The sequence below is a fragment of the Heptranchias perlo genome, chromosome 21 (genome assembly GCF_035084215.1).
Source record: "Heptranchias perlo isolate sHepPer1 chromosome 21, sHepPer1.hap1, whole genome shotgun sequence".
NCBI classification, from domain to species: Eukaryota; Metazoa; Chordata; class Chondrichthyes; order Hexanchiformes; family Hexanchidae; genus Heptranchias; species Heptranchias perlo.
In genome coordinates this window covers 47,935,770-47,948,101 of record NC_090345.1, presented here as the reverse complement: position 1 = coordinate 47,948,101, position 12,332 = coordinate 47,935,770, and the positions used below count along the sequence as shown (strand labels likewise).

Genomic DNA, 12,332 nt, shown 5'->3' with positions numbered 1-12,332 from the left:
TCGTGGGTGGGAGTAGGGGGTGGGAGCGAGGGGCAAAAGCTATAGGGGAGATTTAAAATGCAGAAAAGGCAACTATATGAGAAAGTTTCATGATCTTGTTGGTGAATTGTGTAATTTTTTTAATGTATTTTCTACGTTAGAATTCTTACTCCCAGTGCTAAACAAGATGGCAGAGAAAAAGATTTTCAAAAACAATATTCTCTACAGTCTCACTGTCCCTGTTCTCCTCGCTAGTGGTTTGGCTGGCGGCTGAAGTCAATGGGAAAGAAAATCAGAAGGGGTGTAAAACGGGCTGCCTATTGACTACTGGCTGAGACAGACTTTACCCCCTTTGACTATTAACAGATACCACACTGCACATCATTTATACAAGGCACAAGTGATAATAAGAAACAAACTTGTTTTTGGCCAGTAAAAATTTAACCTCTTTCCACTGGAGGTCAGGTTCCACTGGAAGGTTCTTTCTAAGCCCGTGCTGTGAGCTACCTATCAATCTGACAGCTACCATCGTAAGAGTTGGTGGGGAAAAGTAAAATGAGAGTGTAAACCACCTCTCAGTGCACGAAACAGATCCTGGTTTACTCTTGTGGCAATAACACAAGTGTGAGTAAGAAGCTCTTCAGACACCTGCATAACGAGACAATATAGATTGTCATGAGATGCACGTAATACAACTAATGTACGTCATAGATGCATGAGTCACAGAGTCTAAGTGCTGAGCTTTATTCCAGAACTTACTAGGGTGTGTTATATTAAGCTTGGACACAACAGTTCTAATTTTCCATAAATCTATTCTCTTTGTCTCTGTCTCACAATGAGTTTAAATAGGAAGGAAAAACAGTGCAGCTAAACAGCTTCTCACTAGATGCTGCAGTGGCAGATGACGCAGTGCTATATTCATTAAGCAAATATCTATTCAGCTCAGCGATGGAAATAATGCTGTCGTTCTGTTGCCGCTGGTAACGAGGGTATTTACATTTTTAGCTGGCTTTGAAGAAACTTTGGGATGGGAATGGTTTTATCCCCTTTATAGAGATAGTCCTTATTCAGGTTCATCCTTTAAAACAAAACAAACTGGTCTGCTTGTAATATAAAATGTACTTCATTTATACTAGAGGGACCAAGTTAGCCCAGGCATACAGATAATATAAGAGCACTGTGAATGGGAAATAAATAAGGAGCTGTCTATTATTTTAAGATTTTGTACAGCTAAATACGTGTGATTTTAATGAATGCAGTAGAAATATTATTGACACTGCACATGGTTTATTAAACGATGTCTACTGCTAGATTCGTCAAATGGTCAGTTGAGTAATGCTACGGATTGGTGGTAATTTTACTTTTTCATCAACAGTTGAAGTGCAGGAAAATTCCATCATGACAGTACGGAACCTAACTGTCACCATTCTAATATAGCAGTGTCAGCTCGCCTCAGTGGTAGCACTCACTCCTCAGAGTCAGGAGGTTGTGGGTTCAAGCCCTACTCTAGGACTTGAGCACATGGTCTAGGCTGGCACTTCATTGCCGTACTGAGAGAGTGCTGTCCTTAGCTGATAAGTTAAACACAAATAGATGTGGCAGTGCTACAGAGCTTTGCTCTAATTCATTGGTTGTGGGACTGCTTAGCTCTGCCTGTAGCCTGGTGCTTAACATGTTGGTAGCTCTGTGATGTAGCTTCATTAAGTTGGTGCCTCCTTCTAAGATATGCCTGGTGCTGCTCCTGGCATGCCCTTCTGCACTCCTCATTGAACTAGGGATGGCCTCCCAGCTTGATGATGATGGAAAAGTGAGAGAATGTGCCAGGCTGTGAGGTTACAAATTGTGGTGGCATACAATTCTGCTTTTGCTGATGGCTCACAGCGATTCATGGATACCGAGTTTTGGGCTGCTAGGTCTGTCCTTGGTCTGTCCTTAATCTGTCTTACTTAGCACGGTGGCAGTGCCCTACTACAGATCTCCTAGCTGTCAAACCAAGACCTTGCAGGACTGGTCACTACAACAGGCTCGTTGGTAGGCACAAAATGTAGTAGGTTACTCCCGAATGTTGGTTCCTTCACCACCTGACAGGTCCAGTCTGGCAACTATATCCTTCAGGGCTTGGTCAGTAGTGGTACTACCGAGTCACTCTTGGTGATGGACCTTGAAGTCCCCCACCCAGAGTACATTCAGTTCCTTTGCTTCCCTCAGTGCTTCCTCCAAATGGTGTTCAATATGGTGGAGTACTGATTCATCAGTTGAGGAGTTGGGGAGGGGGGGGGGGTCATGCAATAGGCGAGTTCCTTGCCCTTATTTGACCTGAAGTCATGCGACTTCACGGGGTCTGGAATCAACGGTTATAATGGTCCTGTGTAATGAGTTTGGACAGTTTCACTTCAATTCCCAGTGGGCTTGGGGCCCACAGAACAAAACTTCCATTAATTTGGCTCTAATTGGCGGTCTTGCTCAGAGAGGCCACAGGATGGCTGGTGCAGCAGGCACCACGCAGCTGAAATTGCAGGCGAGGCATGTTTTTTGGGGCGGAGCTCTGCATCTGATCGTGATACAGCTGACTTGAGATTGCCTGGTGCTGACACTGCCTTAGGGTTAGGTGATGTTCCATCCCTCTGCGCTGTCACTGAAACCTTGGTGAGCACAAAGAAAATGTTCGGTCTCAGAAAACCATTGCCACTGACAATTCTAATCCTGTCCCCAGTAAAGGTACACATTATTCAGGAACTGTTATATTTTTTCAATTCAATATTTTTCTGCCCAGTAAACCACATTGAGGAGATAAGATGGCAAATTCAGGAAGCGTTGAGATTTTGATGCCTTGTCAAATCAAACAGCTCAGTTTAATGGTGGCTGATGGAAAGTGTAATGTAGGATGAATTAGGAGTGAAACCCATAGAATAGGATAAAGGCTCGGGTCATTTGCCAGACTCCCACCGTAACTCATCAAAGGTAAACTGAACTACCGCTGTGCTGCTGTGACTCTGAAAGCAAGTTGTTGTAACAGTTGTCATGATTACTTTGATAACAATGTTGTCTTTACATACACAGAGCTAGGGAAGTACTAGGGATTCTTGTTTATTCCTTGATCTCTGGTAAGCCAAGAGTTAAATGGTTTTCAACCAATATTCAGGGGCCGCATGACCTATTCCTGCTCCTATTTCTTATTTAGGCTGTTGGCAGGATCTTATTTTTTTTAATTAACTTTACTCAGGTTGGTTTAATGTAGGACAAGTTGAGCAAGATTAGTATGACTCCACATATTAGACACATATTAATCGCTCCTGTATCGAATTTGCACTTGTCATTTTTGGCACATGTTGAGAACTGTATAAGAGTAATTAGACTACACTGCCATTCTGAGGTGTAATTTGTTTGACATGTGCTTCTGAAGCCCAAAGATTATCTGTTAAAAGACTAGTATAGTATTGACACAATTAAAAACATATCATGGGCAAGATATATGAATGTATTTTTATTAAATTTGTCAGACCTAAAAAGAAAAACACTAGAAATCTGAAATTGAAACTGAAAATTATCAGCAAATGAAGGAGAGGAAATAAAATTTCTCATGTCACTAGTTGCTCAAAAGTTGCCTGTTCAAGTTTGTTGCTTTGACCATTGAGAAGATCTCAAATTGTTGTGTTAGGTCTGAGGGGCAATTGTGTGAGGTTTTACTCCTGGCTAGATGCAAGCATCATTGGCACTATAGTTATAGGGCCATCTCCGACTCACACTTGTGTCCAGTGAGGCTCTGCACTAGTATCAGAGCCTGGCAAAAACACCCTGTTAGTGCTCTGCTTGCCCAAAGTAAAGCAAAATATGAAAATAATCTGAGCACCTGATCAGCTTTTCTCAATCAATAAAAATAGGATGGCGATACTGTAAGCCATCTATTTTCAAACAGGAAAACATGTCCTTTAATTTACTAACTGTTCTGGTACTCTGGTTTTTATAGGTTCTAAGGTAGTGTAAGAGCACTTGCTGGAATTAATTTTGCTGATACAGTACCAGCCCCTGCCGGTAGTGTTACATGGCACCTTTGGCACGGGCACATCTTGGCATGGCATTGGCAAAAAGGCTGCACAGTAGATGCTTGTGAGTAGCTTGAGGTCACTTGCTGAGAGTTCTTTATTTCCCTCACTTTTGAGGAATCACGTAACCTAGCCCTGCTCAGCACAGCTGACATTAGCAACTGGACAGTGTACAGCTTGTCCGTGTACTGAGGGGGTTTTCTCCCATGTCCAAAATCTGCTTGCATTCCTTTTCTTCATAACAGATTTTGGTGAACTGATCTTCCAATTGTTGTGGAGCCATTCTGCTCGAAAATTTCACACTCCACATCTGGATTAGCAAAAAACCTTTCAACATTTATAAAGGTTTCGTGGCCTGTTAAATGTTTCAGCATTAAAGGATCGTTATTACAGATGTATCATGATTGGCCACTAGTTTGTTATTATTGTTAATTGTGACCACAGTATACTATCTCATTCTGAAGGTGATCCACTGCACATAATCGATCAACTTGCATTATTGGTTGGCCCATCACCTTAAAAATGACCATGGGGTGGATTTTAACTCAGAGCCAGTTTCTAGGCAGGAAACTGCTCAACTGAGTCGATTTCCTCCCTGGCACAGGCAGCAGGAGACCATGGTGATTTTAACCGCCAGGCCTCATTTAAAGGCCACCAGTACACTTCCCACTGGTCAGGTAGGGGCAAAATCCATCCCCATGACTGCACTGGGTCAACCCTACAAGGAACCTGAAATCTCCATCAAGGACTGCAGCTGAAGGTCATGGATTGTTTTATGGAGCTGGGGAATGTACTCAGTCACAATCCCACATCCTCCAATCTGCAAGCCACACCTCACCAATCTGCCGATCTGAGTTTGTACCAGGTCTGCGAGAGAGCATGCACCAAGGTTCTCTGCTGATGCACCAGAGGCCTTGTTGCAGGAGGTGGATAGAAGGAGGGACATCCTATATCCACGGGGGGGGGGGGGAGGGGAGGCAAGAGGCCCTCCAGACATATACCCAAAAGGCAGTGGGAGGCAGCAGGGGACGAAGTCAATGCCAGGGTCACAGCATCATGAACATAGATGCAGTGCAGGAAGAAGTTCAATGCTTTGACATGAGTGGTCAAGGTGAGTGAGGTCAATTGTCAAGTGGCGTCTCCTACCAACTGCACCACACACTACACCCCCATCACCCACATACCAACAAACTCTTTCAATCAGTACTCAACTCTTCCAATCAGATGCTTCCTCTCACCCTCACACATTACCACTGTTTCAAGCCGCCCACCCACAACTCACAGGCCACACACACTGGCAGCTATTCAACCATGACAGGCACATCACCCAGACACACGTCCAACTTTCTTGCAGGAGAAGGTGGCGCATATCAGGAGGCAGCAAGTGGGAGTGGCATTCAGCCCCTTGAGCCTGTTCCACCATTCAATGAGATCATGGTTGACCTGTGACCTAACTCCATATACCCGCCTTAGCCCCGTATCTCTTAATACCCTTGGTTCACAGAAATCTATCAATCTCAGATTTACAATTCACAATTGAGCTAGCATCAACTGCCATCTGCAGAAGAGCGTTCCAAACTTCTCCCACTCTTTGCATGTAGAAGCATTTCCTAACTTCACTCCTGCACGTCCTGGCTCTAAATGTTAGGCTATGTTCCCCGGTCCTAGTATTCAATTATAGTAGACCTCCAAAAGCAGTTACAAATGCATCAGCAGCCAGAAGTAAAAATCCAGCAATTAACCTGTAAATCTTGCATGGTCCCTTTAAATAGTGCTGGTGGGGAGTCTTCCAGGCTCTCTAAGATATGTTTAGATGGTCACTGTTAAGACAGTGCATTGAGTGGAGCGTTAAGTGCCAAAATGGTGTCCAGCACTTTAAATCAGTGTTGCACACTGATCAAACACATTTTCTCCCTACTTTACATGATGCCGGCGTTCGTTACTTGTGCATGCGCTAAACCCTTTACCATGATGGCGTCCGGCGCACGTCACGCTAGAAGCGTGTGTGCGCATCCGAGATGCCATCTTGGATCACCGGGAGGCTGCGTAGCGCCAAAACAAGGGTCGTAGACGGCCCAATTTAACGGCCAGCTTCTTTCATTCATGGAACTTGACATCTGCAAGTAACGATAAAAGACTGTTAGAAAGCATGTGCTGCTGATAAGAGCTGGAATTCTGCGGAGGAGGCTGCTCTGTTTAGTTTGACCTTATCAACATGCTTTAAATCAAATATTTGTCTGCCTGTTAGGTAGAACAGATCTTTGAAATGATACCAATTTTGAAACTCTGTGGAGAGCAAAGAGAGAATATCAAATGCACGGAGTAGACTCGGTAGGATAAAAGCAAAGAAGGGTCAATATCTTAAGCCTACCAGATGATATATTGGCAATATTCCCGAGTCCATATTTATAATGGGAACTGCCTCTATAAACGTGCCATGCTGTAATTACACCGTCCTGCCAGTGGCAGCACTGCAGCACCTCGGTTTTGCATCTCCCACTCCCTCAGCCTGTACTCCAACTCGAGTTCTCTGCTTCTCAAATTCCCCTACGTTTTGCTATTCAACGATAAACAAAAAAATAAGGACAGAATGACTCTAAAATGGAGACTGAATTATATCTCTGCGTGTCTTGGTCCAATTATGCCCGCCCTCCAACCCCACTTCACCTAAAGACTACACATGGCCTTCACTCACTCTGTACAATGCCATGGGAGGTTGACCAGCACACCATAGTTTTTCACCGTGCATTGGCTTCCCCTGAGTGCTGAAGTGTAACTAGGGATGAATAGGAAACAAAGGAAAAATACCTTGTAAAGGGTTTGTGCATGGTTGGGATGGCCTTGCATCAAGACAAATGTGCATGATTGCAACATAAACTGAATGTTTTTCGAGCCAGTGAACTTGGAACTGGTGCTCAGTAACAGATAGAAGCATAACTTCTAGAAGTGGCAACACAACAGTGTACAGATGTTTAATGGTTTCTTTTCTGCTGCAAACACCATGGGGAAAGGTGCAGTAATTGTGGAGCTGCTCGCAGAGGAGGTTATGGAGGGAAAGCCCAGATGGGGAAAGCAATGCACCGCGGTAGTTACAGATCACACCGGGGTGAGGTAAGAACATCCAAGATGGAGCTACATGAATCTCACAGAGGAGCAGCGTTAGCCCTGTGCTCACACAGTTTTAGAATGGTTAGGGTGTTACTGCACAGAGGCAGGCCCTTTGGCCCATCAAGTCCACAAGCTTTGCGAGGAAGCAGTCAGAAAGCTGGATGGAAGGGTCATTTTGGGCCAAATGGTCTACCTCCACTGTAACTATCTTGGGATCTTGTGAATCCTGACGGGCAGTTGAGCTACGGTGTCCTCAGAAAATCTCACCGACTTGCTGGCCGTGCCAGAGAAGATGGATGTTGCGTTTACATCAACACAGCCAGACCTTTTGACAAGCTACAGCTATGGTTTTCAAAGGAAGTCCTGATCCTAGTGCTCCTTTAAATTAACAGTACAAGTGAAATGGCTTCATTTGTTTTCTCATTGAGTAAAGAATGCGTGCATGGCACTCATTTCTGTTATGCACTCTGCCAGGTTTGTTAACTGAGTATGATTCATTTCTGTAATCTAGTGGAACAGTTTCAGAAGCTGCAGCAAGCTAAGGAAACCTTGACCAATAAAGACCAGCGTTCCCACTATGACCACTGGCGTCGCAGTAGGATTGCGATTCCATTTCAACAGTGGGAGGCTCTGAGTGACGCTGTCAAAATGGTGAGTAGTTTCTAGGACTAAACACTGATGTTTCATTTGGAACACAAATGTCCACGTCCAAACATGTCATCCTAGAAATTGAACCGCACTGTGCCCGTTTTACAGGCTTAAGATGGTCGGGTGAGGATCCAATATGGCGGGCGGCGTGCATACACTCATTCCACACTGGAAATTTGCCACCCGCCATATTGGTAAAGGCTTCTCCTATAGGCGTCCGATTTCTAGGCTGTTATCTGTTAGTTGTTACGTTGAATAAATGATCAGAACCTCTCTTGCTGGTCTCTATTTTATGGCCATCGCCCCATCACAAAAATACAAAGTTTAGTGATGTAAGAAGACAAATTCGCTTTTCTCAAACTGACCTCCACAAAATGGTCACTGTTAGGAAGAAAGCAATGCAATTAAGTTTCCTTTGGAACTACCTGTATTTTTTGAGGACTCTACCTTCCCAGCAACTATGGTGAACTGCTGCCTTGAGTTTCATACAGTAACAGTTTCCTAGGATGTGCCTGAAATGAAGTCATTATATTTTCTGCTACCAGTACTTGCAGCTCCAGTACTTGGGTCACAGACTCCTTTTAAAAGGATATTCCATTTAAAAACTGTCTTGTGTTCACGTTGGGTGTCCATTTGGTTCTGTCAGTGGTGCGAGCTCTTTATATGCTCCTTCTATTCCTTGTGAATGGCAGGAGCTTTTAGTCTGTTTGATAACTGGCTTTATATTCATTCCCAGACCAGCACTTTCAGATCAAGGGAAGCCAAGGGAAAACCTAGGCTGTCTCTCTGTGATTTCAGTTTGTTTGAAGTAGTTTATTGAACAGCTTCAATTATCAAGTGGAGAGAGGCCCCACACTTTTAAAAGCCATAATGGACAGCAGAATGTGTGTGTGCACAAATTCATACATCGGTATATTTAAAAATAATAGGTCCCAGCACAATATGAAAGTACATGTGTGAATTTAACATGCAGTATGGACAATGTGGCAATAAGCAGTTGAAAATGTCAAAACACTTCAAAGAAAGGTTGGTGGGACTTAAGATAGCTTTAGGCATCTACTTAACCTTTGGAGATGTTGGCCCCGATATTTACGGGGAGGCGGGGAGGGGTGGTCCTAGCGGCCTGGAAATACGGAGGTCCTGCTGAATTTAATGGTACCTCATTTTTTAAAAAATGTCTCTGTTTTCCAGCCAGCAGCCAGTCAGATTGAGAGGCTGGTCGCAGTCGGGCAAGAAGGCCTGCGCTGTTTGGCCGCAGCCAGGGAGTGGTGAGGGGGGAGGAAGGGAGGGAGAGATCGTGGGTCGGGGGGAGATCGTGGGCCGGAGGGGAAGGAGGGAGAGATCGTCGGTCGGGGGGGGAGGTCGTGGGCTGGAGGGGAGGGAGGGAGAGAGAGATCGTGGGTCGAGGGGGTCGTGGGTCGGCGGGGGGAGGCCGTGGGCTGGAGGGGAGGGAGAAAGAGATCGTGGGTCGGAGGGGAGGTCGTGGGTCAGAGAGGAGGGAGGGAGAGATCGTGGGTCAGGGGAGAGATCGTGGGCTGGAGGGGAGGGAGAGAGAGATCGTGGGTCGGGGGGTCGTGGGTCGGTGGGGGAGGTCGTGGGTCGGGGGGAGATCATGGGTCAGAGGGGAGATTGTGGAGGAAGGGAGAGAGAGAGATGGTGGGTCTGGGGGGGGAGATCGGGAGTGTCAGCGGATCGTGAGGGGGAGGCCGATTGCGGCAGGTTTGCTTGAGGGGATGGTGGAAAGCACTCCTCCTCCAACTGGCCCACAGGCAGTGCTGGAAAACACATACCTGCTGGATCTGGCCGTTCTCACCTCCCTTCAGCTGCTGGGTTTTCTGAGCTCTGGGAAACCCGGCCCACAGCTGTTAAATGTAAAAGTCACTTTAAATTTGAGGCATGCAGCCTCATTAACATATTTAAATTACTGACCTGCCTCTCGAGCAGATTAGTCCCCGCCCCCACAAACCCGGCTCCATTAAGCCTCACTGGAGATGGTTTGGAATCGGATTTCTGACTTTTGAAACTTTACCCACTGGTGGGGGGGTCCGGTCGTATTGGTCTATGTGAGACCAGCCTTCAACTTGTTCCAGACAAAGCTCCAGTCACTGGGCCTGGGTCAGGCACTCCTGCTCCTCCAGACCCACATACACTCTTTAGAAAGGTTACATTTTTAAACTTACCTTTGCCTCTTCTGACCACTCTGCGATTCCCGCCGTGGTTCTGCTGTCAGGATTGGCCCCGTTCGGGCCCCCCGAATCCAGATGTTAAAATGCCGCTGTGGTGCCGATGACACCATGGGGCCACGATGTTTCGATGCCGGGGTCAGACGGCCCTACAGTACCTTAATTAAGGTAAGTAAAGATGGTCGGGGGCGGGAACATGGCATGATATCCCCCCTCATCATGTTAAACCCCACCCATGCCATTCCCGATGGGCGGGGTGCAGGGGGAGGGGGGGTGGTGCTAAAATCTACTCTCCTGGATGCATGTTCCTGGCGTGGAGCCTCGCCCAGTGGGAGCGCATGACGGGAAATTGCCTGGGTAGCCCCCCACAATGTTTGGGGGGGGGGGCATGCGTTGGTTAAATTTACCCTTTATTACCCATTAACCTTCAAACTTCGGGATTAATCATTCATCGTTAGAATCGGGATTGAAGGCCAGCTGAATATCTCTCTCCGTAGCCTCTCTCTCTCCGGCTTGGATCTCGATTTCCTCCAGTAGCTTCATCGAATGCATTTAATTTTTCCAGTAGAGCCACAGATGAATCATACCGTATATAATTCTACTAAAAAGATTTGTCCAGCTGAATGACTAGAGGTCGTGATGGTAACCATGAAAGCATCCTTTCCTTTGATTTAATAAAGAACATCATATTCATCATGACTGCAAGCCCTGATTTAAAGCTGCGTGGGTTTTAATGTATCTTTGATGTGACAGAACAATAGAAGCTTTACTTGTCATGCTGGTGCAGTGGGATCACTGAAGGTGCTGGGAGCAGTTTCCAAATCTTTAAACCTTCTGTTGCTGGCTCTGCAGTTTAACTTGCTGCCCCTGGTTACTTTCTTTGCACTTTAAATGAAAGGAAAGAAGGATTTATCTGACTAATGTTTCCTCACAGGATAACATCATCACCTTGCAGTGAACATTTTTAATTGAAGTAATTAAGTAGGACAGAACAGTTGGACACAATCGGGTAGATCTTTGTCTTCACAGAGAATCAGCTGGGCAGAGCACACAGAGGATCAGGCAGGGAGGTTCGCCAGCCAGTAACAGAACCCGCAAGGTTTTCCGTCCCTTAAAATAGTGGGCGAGCTGTGTTATGGTCATGTACCTCCACGCATTCCGCCAAGGCACTGCTTTGTGCAAAGACAAACATTTACCCCAATGTTTATAATCAAACGGTCGCCAGACAAAATGTCTATCAGCAAGCTCAGTGAGGGGCTGTGATTGTTTCCTCAGTTCTGTAATCCACAAAGCTCTGAGTTCCCCTCTCCTGTTGCTTGGGCAGAGTTTGTCCAGTCTATTCTCAAACTGCCATCAAATGTTTAAACAGGCTGCACCAAATCCCTGAATTGAAGAGGTTGCCTGATCATTCTGTAGGCTGCCCTATCCTGCAAACACCATCACATATGTCAAACCTGAGACTTCAAAACCGAGATTTTCCAATGGGTGTGTTTAGCGTGTTGTTAAACTATTTAAAATGAATGAATTGATGCTGGACTTAAAATAATGGCAATAGGAAAATCTCAGCTTAACTGCCTTCCATTCAGAAAGTCCACTGATGGGGCAGATCAGAGGTGACGAGGATACTTTTAACCTTCACCTCTGAAGTGGATTTTCATGGAAATCAATGGAAATGAAAATCGGGGCATATTCTATACCGGGCGGGCTCTATACCGGGCGGGCTCTATACCGGGCATGTTCTATACCGGGCATGTTCCATAATGGGCAGGCTCTATACCGGGCATGTTCTATACCGGGCATGTTCCATAATGGGCGGGCTCTATACCGGGCAGGTTCTGTATCGGGCAGGCTCTATACCAGCCAGGTTCTATACCAGCCGGGTTCTATAACGGGCAGGCGATCCCCTCTGCCAGTTTACTGCCAAGCGGTGAAGGTAAAGATGAGCTTGGATGACTTTGTCTGCTTCCTTCAGTCTGCAGATTCACAAACACATCTTCAGACATCAAATAATATTCAAATACAATTAACCACTGAATACGGGCAACATATCAAGCCTGATGATCCCCATGGAAGTGTGAATATCTCTTTGTAATGTTAGAAATTTGCATTATGGATCCGGAATTTGGGCTGTGAGATTCGTGAGCTCTGTAAGACTTTCTGAGACCAAAGCCTTGAGCTTACACATCAACACTGCTCTCTCCTGGCCCTGAGATTCGAGTGCAGGTACTGCCAGGTGGAATCAGTTCTGTAGCTACCCTTCTCAGACTGGTTGCCATAGTGTAAATGCATTCTTCGGGGGGTAATTGTCCGAGTTTGCCCACTGAGTACTGGAGAATCGCGAGTATGCATGCAATTTTCCATCATGAGCTGC

The 12,332-nt window shown here is 45.8% G+C and overlaps 1 protein-coding gene across 1 annotated transcript in view; it reads left to right on the top strand.

The window, feature by feature from the left end:
* Positions 1-12,332, top strand: part of dnajc12 (DnaJ (Hsp40) homolog, subfamily C, member 12) — a 35,269-nt gene that overhangs the window by 15,176 nt on the left and 7,761 nt on the right. Inside the window, exon 3 of the mRNA XM_068002773.1 lies at positions 7,642-7,781. Within this exon, the coding sequence (XP_067858874.1) occupies positions 7,642-7,781 (140 nt within the window). The remainder of the gene's footprint in view (positions 1-7,641; positions 7,782-12,332) is intronic.